Raw genomic sequence first — 10,944 nt, forward strand, 5'->3', positions numbered from 1 at the left:
GTTTCACATATATTGCCTTAATTATCAAGATTTTGTTTGATAATCCAGGCGAGCTTAGTCTCAATGTTTTTGTAACGAAAGAGTTGATTGGTTGTTGGCAGTGATTAGCTGAGCCAACCCAAACTGATGGAGTAAAAAGGTTGGACATTGGCATTCTTGCGTTTCCGAAACTATAGATTTCTGAGTCAACATAGAATTGTTAAAGAAATATCTAGAGTTTTTTACTGTTTAGATTAACAAGTATTCTGCTCTTTTTCCAATTTTAGTTGGAAGTCATGGGATGATGTTAAAGAAATTACAGTGTTCTTTTTTTTTTATTTATTTAATGTTAAAGCACTCAAGAATGGAGCTACATGGGTGAGTGGGGGCACCGACCCCATTTTTATAGACATGGATGATGCCCCCACTGATCTCATATAGCTTATTATATATTTATAATTTCGTTAAAGTTTTCCTAAATTATTAGCATTTAAGTGGCATTTTGGAGGTCGGATTAAATTAGATTAACTCTTTGGAATATATTTAGACTAGATTTAGATATGATTGGATTGTACATAGTGTTGCTGTCTTGTGTTTGGTATAGTATGAGATTAGAATATATATATATATATATATTATCTTAATTTCAATAATAATTATCATAAAATATTTCTATTTATAATTACTTTATCTATATAATTACTTAATTATAATTAACTTGAGTGAGAAATATATTAATTATTAACACGTTAATTTCAATTAATGAATTAAAATTTTAAATAATTATTTTATAACATAAATAAAAAACATTTATTATTATTATAGATTTTACTAACAGATTTAACGGAAGGTGGGTAATTGTCGTTTTGAAACTTTTTGGGTACGAAATTTTCTTTAGGGCAAACTTTGGGTGGGAGGATGTTGTTTGGCCAAAATGATATTCATCTTCCCAGTAGGTGAACCCAATAAATAATAGCACCCTATATATGTATAACCAGCTAGATCACTCCCCACCTGGAACATTAAAAGATACAATCAATACAATGATTATGCAAAATTAACAAGAGAGAAATTTTGCAAATGTTTTTGTTGGGTGGTTCTTCATTAATTCTTTTTTTGCCTCCATAGGGAAGTTATTGCATTGGAGAAATGGCGACGACTTATCAGTTAGCGCTGGACGGGGAGTGTGATAAACTGAAGAATTTCTACAACAACCAAAATGCTTTTGCTTTGTCATTTCCTCAAAGCCGGGGACATTGCATTTCACTTGGCAGTGTTCAACAAAAGTAAAGAACCGCTTCAAAGTTTTCTTGACAATGCTAAAGGAAATCCTATGACAGAGTTTGACTATTGGGCAAAGAATATCTATGGAAACACGGCTCTTCATGAGGCTGCCGCTGATGGTAACATTGAGGCGGTAAAGCTCCTTGAGGATAGAAATAAAGAAGGCGAAACCTCGCTGTTTAAAGTTGCTTCATATGGGCAAACAAAGGTGGTCTTAGCTTTATATTCAGGTAGTAGAGAAAGTTGTACAAAGCTGAAAGACATTCACCGCCACAGATTAAAACCTGATGCCAACGAACCTGAGGCCTCCATTCTGTATGCTGCCATCCAAGGAGAGCACTTTGGTCTCTCTCTGATCTCTCCCCATGCCATGTAGCTAGTTTGTTTTTCTTTAAATTGAAGTATTCAACTAGTGTCTAATGTTCTAATTTCGCTACAGAAAAGGCTTTAGTGTTACTGGAACTGGATGAGTCATTAGCAACATTAGAGGACAGAAATGGCACGACCAGTCTTCAACTGCTGGCTACTGTGCCCTCTGCTTTCAAAAGTAGATACCGAGTGAGCATAAAGACAAGACTACTCTACTTTTGTACGTACTGCACCATTACCACGTTTACACTAAAATATATAGTAACTGTTTGAATTTAATATAATTCTCTTTATATTTTTCATCTTAATTTGTTAATAAAGAAATATGCCAATAAAATGGTACCTTTCTATCCAAAACTTTTATAGAGTGATTAATAGAGCAACAGTTCCAACTCTAGGGTATCTCGTTGACTAATGATATGTATACATACCTTGTTTTCTAAAACTCACAGGTCCTCTGATACAAAGAACAGGGTTGCCAATACCGAGAAGAATCTTGAAAGATAAAGAGTGATGAAAATAACTCAGATATGGAAAAATGATATTGAATTCATTTTGAATCAAAAAACAGAGTACAACAGCGTATTCTTTATATACAGCAAACTTACAACAAACTTAACAACTTAACAAACACTAACCGTTTTAACTAATTAACTAACATTATAACAAACTAATAACTACTTGGAACGAACTTCTTAACAACTAACTAACTCTGTTATAACAACTAACTGACTTAGCTAACCATCTGCTAACCATCTTCGTCTTTATTCTTCAACAAAGAGAAAGCATAAACTTGCTTTTAAACTCACCCGAACCCTAGTAGATCGAGATATTTTGTCGCAGCAGATTATTGAAAAAAGACTCTCTGAAGATTTTTTAGAACTAGGAAATGTTCAAACTACCGAGGCAAGAGAAGGTGAAGTTTCAAAACCAATCGCATTATTTCTGGCTATTGAAAGAGGAATAGTAGAGATTGTCAACAAGATACTTAAACTATCGCCCCAGTTGGTTGAGCAAGTGGATGATAAGTATCAAAATATGTTACATATCGCTATCATGCACCGTCGAAAGGAAATCTTCGATCTTGTGAAAGAGATGAATATACCAATGAAAAGTGAAAGTATTATGAAGCCTACTGTGTCGTTTTGGGTTTAGTTGAAGAAGTGAATCTTGAACGTTGATTCAAGACAGATCGTGTGGCTCACATTTGTTAACATTCAATAATATAAAAGGGGGCAAAACAGTGATAATTTTATCGGGTTAGTTTTCTCTTTTAGGGTTCATTCTTTGAGTGTTTGAGAAACTGATTGAGGCTTACTTGCTGTGGGGATTTCATTGTAATTCTGGGCAGGATTAGATTGAAGGCTGCGTTTCCTTTAAAGGCTAGAGTAGTGCTTTAAAATCTTGCAAGTTACAGGTATGGGATTAGAGTGATTAAGTCTGGGTGATTATAATTGTCAGATTCAGTAGATCAATCTTGTAATCGTTGTGTAACCGTTGAATAGTGCAGTGAGTCTCCGTATTTCGGAGCTCAACGTAGATATAATCTATCCAATATTGGATAGGTGAACCACAGTAAATATTGTCTTTTGTATGTGTGATTCTGTATTCTTATTTGTGTTGAATTGATTCTTGGATTGATAAAATTAGACTCAGGTTACAATAGTGATATCAGAGCCTAGGTCTTAGGGTTCATCTAGGTCTAAGATCGATTCAATTTGTAACAAATTTGAAATTCTAGGTTTGTCAGAATTTGGGGGTTTTTCGATTTAAAGGATTCTAGATCACTAGGGCTTCAAATCTTGCTAAGTCTTGGGTCAATTCTTGAGTTTGGGTTAGAAACACAAGTCACGGAGTAAATCTTGATATTTGTCTAGGGTTCATTGTTAATTACAGAGTTATGAGTACGATGCATATGGAGATCTCCCAATACGATGAAAAGATCGATTTCAACACATAGAAGAAGAAGATGAAGACCTTCATTTCCCACAATAAGGTAGGGATTGCTCTAGAGAAGGACACGACCAAGTGGCTTGAGGAGAAACTGAAAAAGAAGTCTGAAATTGACGAGGAGGACTATAATCTGATCATAATGAACCTGTCCGATGCTATACTGCGAAAGGTAGACGGCATGGAAACACCGATCACGCTTTGGGGTAAACTCGAATCTTTATACTCTTTACAATCTACATCGAATTTAGCTAGCAGTAAAGATTGGGTTCTAGAAGCTGTCATACAATGGTTCCAAAACTAATATTGAGATTTCAGAAGCTGTCACGGTCTCAAATTTAGCTAGCAGTAAAGATTGGGTTCTAGATTCAGGATGCACCTTCCATATGAGCCTAAACATACAATGGTTCCAAAAACTTAGGAAAGGAGAATTTGAAACTGTATTCATGGGAAACAACCACTCTTGTAAGGTTCAAGGCATAGGAAACATAATCATTAGGTTGAATAATGGTAAGATCATAATGCTAACCAGATTGAAGTACATACCTGAACTCAAACGAAACCTGATTTCATTAGGAACACTGGATGTAGTTATAAGGCACAAAATGAGTCCATAGTGGTTTATAAAAATAATGATATAATGCTTTAAGGAGTCAAACAAAATAGTCTATACATTCTGTGTGGCCAATACTATGCACCTACTGTTAATTCAGCTTTATTATCTACTAACCTTTCTGCTGCAGAGAAATGACACTTGAGACTTGGCTATATAGTCCAGAAAGGTGTGACTATCTTAAGCCAACAAGGCTACTTTGGTAAGGAATCCATATTTGAGTTGAGCTTTTGTGAAACATGTGTATTGGGTAAACAGTACAGGTTGAGTATTTCCAAAAGGGACCTCATCTAGCTGAAAATTGTCTAGATTATTTGCATGCAGATCTCTGGCGTCTTGAAAGGGTTAGGACACGTGGAGGGAATAGTTATCCATTGTGGATGACTATAGTAGGAAGGTATGGGTGTACCTTCTTAAGTTTGAGAATGAAGCCTTAACCAAGTTTAAAGGCTGGAAAATCCTGGTTGAAAACCAAGTAAATAGGAAGGTAAAAGCCCTTAGGACTGATAACGGATTAGAATTCTGCAACCTTGAATTTGACTTTTATTGTGTAAATGAGGGCATTTTAAGACATAGGACTGTTAGGGGAACCCTTTAGCAAAATGGGGTTGCTAAGAGAATGAATAGAACCCTACTAGAAAGGGTTAGATGTCTCATCTTCACTGCTGGTCTACCAAAAACCTTTTGGGGGGAAGCACTAGGTACTACAGCCTACCTGATTAATAGAAGTCCCTCAAGCCCTATAGACCTTAAATGCCCTGAAGAGAGATGGTCTGGGAGAAGCCCATCTCTTGATCACTTGAGAGTGTTTGGGTGTGCTGCATATGCACAAACCCGAGATGGGAAGCTAGAGCCTAGATCCCTTAAGTGTGTTTTTCAAAGGTACTAAGAAAGAACCAAAGGCTATAGGCTTTGGGAAAGGGTTGCCCCAGGGGTCAGAGTAATTATTAGTCGAGATGTGATGTTCAATGAAACTATTTTTCCTTACAAATCTAGTACTAACAATGTAGGTAGCTCACAAGGAGATCTTGAAAATTCTGGACAAACTGGAATAACTTATTTTGAGGTGGAGCCTGCAACTAATTCTAATCAATATATCCAAATTGATTAGGCTGATATAACAGAAGACCAGCTACAGCCAACCCAAGATCAGGAGGATAAAGAAGATCCAACAGTAAATACTAAAGGAGACCAACATCGTGATCTGACCTAATACTAATTAGCTAGAGACAAAGTCAAGAGGGAAATCAGACCTCCCACAAGGTTCAACTGTGCTGACCTGATCTACACAGCACTACTGGCTGGTGCAAAAATACACAGAACTAAACCTAATACATATGTTGAGGCAATGGGATCAAACGATAGCAAAGAGTGGGTTGCTACAATGAAGGCAGAAATGGAGTCGAGGAAATGGAGTCACTACACCTGAACAACACATGGACACTTGTTTCGAAGCCCAAAGATCAAAAGTTGATGGAATGCAGGTGGCTCTACAAATTGAAAAAGGGGATAAACCAATCTGATCCACCAAGATTCAAAGCCAGGTTAGTGACCAAGGGCTACACACAGGGGGCATATATTGATTTTACGAAATCTTCTCACCAGTAGATAAATTTAAAATAATTAGACTCATGTTATCAATTGTTGCACAATATGATTTAAAGATAGAACAATTGGATGTTAAAACTACTTTTTTGCATGGTGAGTTGGATGAAAGGATATTCATGAGCCAACCCATAGGATTTAAGAATAAAAAGTTGTCTGAGTATGTATGCTTACTGAATAAATCATTGTATGGACTCAAACAGTCCCTTAGGTAGTGGTATAAGAGGTTCGATGCATTCATAGTAAGAAGTGGATTCACTAGAAGCGTGTATGATAATTGTTTCTATTTTGCTTGCATTAATAACATGCCAATATACCTACTGTTTTATGTAGATAACATGCTATTGATTAGTAAGTCTATGTCTCAGATTAATGAATTAAAAGCCAAATTAAGTGCTGAATTTGACATGAAGGACTTAGGTAGAGCAAAGAAAATCCTATGAATGATGATTGATAGAGATAGAAGTGCAAACAGCCTAAAACTTCATCAATTCCCATACCTACAAAAACTGGTCTCTAAGTTTGGCATGGCTGACTCCAAAGTTGTAACAATGCCCCTTGCAAACCACTTCATCCTCAGTAAGTCACAATGCCCCAAAACAGAATTTGATATGTTAAAAATGGAAAATATCCCTTATTCGAATGCCATAGGTTTTGTGATGTATGCCATGTTAAACACCAGACTGGATTTGGCTTATGCAATATCACTATTGAGTAGATTTATGTCAAATCCTGGATATGAACATTGGAATGTCATAAAATGGTTATTTAGATATATAAACTACACTGTTCAGATTGTCTTGATTTTTTGTAAAAGAAATGCATCACTTAATCTGGTTGGGTATGTAAATGCTGATTTTGCAGGTGACCGAGATTCCAGAAAGTCTACTACAGCATACGACTTCACATTGGGGGGCAACTGTGTTAGCTAGAAATCACAGTTGCAGCCACTGGTTGCATTATCAACCACAGAAGCTGAGTTTGTAACAGTCTCAAATGTTTTCAAGGAAGCAACATGGTTATAGGGAATCCTAAAAGAAGCAAACTTGCTAAGTGGCACTGCAACTGTCTATTAAGACAGTGAAAGTGCCATTCACTTGAGCAAGAACCTAGTATATCATGAAAGGACAAAAGACGTGGATGTCAGACATCATTTTTTCAGAGATCTGATTGCAAAAGGAAAATTAAATCTCCTGAAGGTACCAACTGAAGAAAACCCAACCGACATGGGAACCAAAATGGTAACAACAACGAACTTCAAGCATTGCTTGAACTTACTACACATCAGTTAGTCAATTCTTAGAGCTAAGAAGAAATATGAAAGAAACTTACTACACTAGAGGAGGTTCAACAGAAAGGGGAAAGGCAAAATGTTGGCTTCAAGGTGGAGACTGAAAGTATTATGAAGCCTTTGGTGTCGTTTTGGGTTTAGTTGAAGAAGTGAATCCTGGACATTGATTCAAGGCAGATCGTGCGACTCACATTTGTTAAGAGTCAATAATATAAAAGGGGGAAAAACAGTGATAATTTTATCGGGTTAGTCTTTTCTGTTAGGGTTCATTCTTTAAGTGTTTGAGAAACTGATTAGGGCTTAGTTGTTGTGGGGATTTCGTTGTAATTCTAGGCAGGATTAGATTGAAGGCTGCGTTTCCTTCAAAGGCTAGAGTAGTGCTCTGAAATCTTGCGAGTTATAGGTACGGGATTAGAGTGATTAAGTCTGGGTGATTGTATTTGTCAAATTCAATAGATCAATCTTGTAATCGTTGTGTAAAAGTTGAATAATCCTAGTGCAGTGAGTCTCCGTATTTCGGAGCTCAACGTGGATGTAATCTATCCAACATTGGATAGGTGAACCACGGTAAATATTGTCTTTTGTGTGTGTGATTCTTGATTCTTGTTTGTGTTGAATTGATTCTTGGATTGACAAAGATTGGTAGTCTTCTATACATACCAAAAAAAAAAAAAAAAAAAAAAATTAATGGTGAGTTAACTAATTAAGTCTTCCATGGAATGTACTCTATCTTATCTTATGTTTGTGCATATATGCAGCGTGTGCAGAAGTTAGCACTTGCCCATTTTGCCATGTTCCTTGTAAGTGCAAAAGATGACAATAAAGATCAGAAGAATTATAATTGCAAAGAGCCATTCCACCTGAAGCATAATGAATAACTCAAGGAAGCACATAAATGGGTAAAAGAGACTTCTCAGTCTTGCTCTGTGGTGGCTATTCTCGTTGCCACCGTGGTGTTTGCAGCTACCTACACTGTACTTGGAGGTTCCAATGATAAGGGTTATCCAATTTTCCTCAACAACAATTTCTTCTTGGTTTTCACAGTCATGGACGTTGTTGCTTTAGCCTGCTCCTTGACCTCGGTGGTAATGTTCTTATCCGTCCTCACTTCGCCTTTTAGTTATGAAGAATTCCTTCACAGGCTCCCTCGAAAACTGACAATAGGCTTCTCCTTACTCTTCATTGCATTGACTACAACAATGCTTTCATTCACAGTAGCATAATTGCTCATTGTTCATTTCCAAAAGCCACATTGGACCACCACTCTCATTTACACTGTTGCATTTTTCCCGGTAAGCATATTTGCATTCACGCAATTCCCTATGTATGTTGCATTTAACCTAACTTTTCTCAAGTTTTACAAGTCGATTAAGAAGGTTCTTCCTCGTAAACGATTTAAGAAGCGGCTGGGGACCAAGTCTCAATGTTATAAGAAGAAGCTTCCGATGAATGATGATCTAGTATGAGGGATTTAATTTATGTAAGTTGCTTGAAATGGTAAAGGAGGCTGATATGTCACGGATGCAAGAGACTTGTGTTGGAATTTAATAAAAGGCTTGTATATTTATTAATTTCCTACTGAATACTTATTAATGGTGTGTGTCTTGTTGATTTAAGACCCAACAGATATGATTTAAGATAAATTATTAAATTTTCTACAAAAAAATTCTAGTGCCATATACATATATAATATTAAATATACAAAATGATTGAATAACTTAAAAATAGTTTGTATATAAATTTTTTTATACTTAATATTGTTTATTATTATTTCCTCCATTATCCCACTTCTCATATGACATTAATATTTTAACAACCATATCAATTTTCAACATAACATCGAGTTAGCTGGCACACCCAACATCATTAAAAAGCATAAACTCTTCTAAACAAAACACCTTTCCTCTTCTTTCGTGCATGCTCTTCCTGATTCAAACACTTCCATTAACGTTTAATAATAAATCACTTACGACACATGCATTGTAACGACGACGTTGTTATTGGTTGGTCAATGGCAATTTATTAGTTGAAAACCTAGATAGCATCTATTACGGGCTGCTATGTTGAAGTTGTGAGAAGAAGCTTGTGAGAAGAGGTTATGGATGTAGGATTTTCCATATAGTAAAATCTCTCTATAGTTATAATGATAGGACTGTAGACGGTAAAAACGGTTGGTTCAGAAAGGATTGATCTTGTGTGAAGCGAGTCACTAACAATCGGATGAACCTGCAAAAAGAAAAAGCACGAACGTGAAAAGGTTATAACTTAATAGAAATATAGTTACAAAAATTATTATTTTAACTTAGTTATGTTTGAGAACTTAGAAATATTTTTAGCTTCCATAAGAAAGTGTTCATGCTTACAAGTTATTACGTATCCATAAGTTAAAAAATATGGTTATAATTTTAAATCATAAATCATTATCTCAAACAACTTTAGATAAATATTTTATTTTATTTTAAACCTTTAATAAAATATAACATATATTTTTTGCAATATATAGATAATTATTACTATTTGAAGAGAAATTTCTTAAGATGAGACCTAAAAAATTATAATTTATTATAATAAATAGTTTATTTTTATTTCTAGTTAGCCCAAATTGGATTCAAATTTTTTATAACTTCGTAAAAGTTATTCCTATATAAAGTATTATTATGAAGAAGTTTTACTATATTTATTATAACAAATATTGATTATTATTAATACGATACAATACTATACTTTTTCCATTTCAAAACACAATTACGTTACTTACCTAATTCAAACTCCCTTTCTCTAATTCCCAGTCAACACTTCATTTCCTCTTAATAATACCGCTAACGACAACTGCATCAACATGGGAGCGAAGTCTAAGCGGCAAAGAGAAGTAGAGAACAATCAGTCAGAGAAAATTGAAACAACTAATAATTAAATATTAACAAGAAACAATTAACGGCAGAGCTTCCATATCTTCATGGATGATTTCAGAGTCATTCAGAGATAATCATCAGAATACGTGAAGTTAAATTTTGAGGAGAGACTTCCGGAGTGAAATAAGGTTTCCGATAGAGTTACGAAAGGAAATTGTGGAAGAATTTGGAAGGAATTGCGATGGGCCAGACCGAACCGTGAGAAGGTTTGTTTGCGACTTCGATTTGTTAAGTACAGAGCGATCAATTTTGGGAATTGAATTTTTGTCTGTGCCACNAACATTGAGCCAAGGAATCCTGAAAGCTACTTTGCCTTGAAAGTTGACCCTACAAAGAACAAAAGTTGGTCTGATTTTGTCAAGGATAGAAGGAAAATAAAGAGAGAGCACGGTGAGTTCAAAGTGAAGATTAATGGGCTACCAGACTTAATCAGGAGGAGATTTGGTGCTTTCAATGCAAAGGAGGAAATGAAGATGTTGAAACATATGAGGGAGAGTACGACTGACCCTACAAAACCTTTGAAGGTCATCAAGGCTACATGGATGGCTGATGGCACTCACTAGCCTGGGACTTGGGTAGTCCCTTCTAGTGAACATGCCAAATGTGACCATTCTGGTATTCTTCAGATATCATCATCTTATACTTGAAATTTTAATTTCTTTTTCTTGTAGCCATGACCATGATTTTCATCTTCATGTGATTATAATTCAATTGCAAGAGATGAGCACCCTGATAGTGTTCAACTTAGCCATCAGAGCAAAGGCCACCTCATAGTCTACTCCATAGGTTTGCGTAAATCCCTTTGCCGCCAGCCTTGCCTTATACCTTTTAATTGTTCCATCTGCCTTATACTTAATAGGAAAAAACCAGTTTAGAAACATTCAAATTCAAATTATGTCCATAAATCAATCTAGTATAATAGAAAGCAAGTAATGTTTAAG

The 10,944-nt window shown here is 35.5% G+C and overlaps 1 protein-coding gene across 1 annotated transcript; it reads left to right on the top strand.

The window, feature by feature from the left end:
• The first annotated feature begins 1,111 nt into the window (after positions 1–1,111).
• Positions 1,112–2,146, top strand: LOC116105358. The gene is made up of 3 exons (XM_031391790.1): positions 1,112–1,607; positions 1,703–1,852; positions 2,085–2,146. The coding sequence occupies exons 1-3, from the start codon at positions 1,199–1,201 to the stop codon at positions 2,144–2,146; spliced, it is 621 nt and encodes a 206-aa protein (XP_031247650.1). The 5' UTR covers positions 1,112–1,198.
• Positions 2,147–10,944: the final 8,798 nt, after the last annotated feature.

This window comes from Pistacia vera, unplaced genomic scaffold, assembly GCF_008641045.1.
Source record: "Pistacia vera cultivar Batoury unplaced genomic scaffold, PisVer_v2 Contig498, whole genome shotgun sequence".
Lineage (NCBI taxonomy): Eukaryota > Viridiplantae > Streptophyta > Magnoliopsida > Sapindales > Anacardiaceae > Pistacia > Pistacia vera.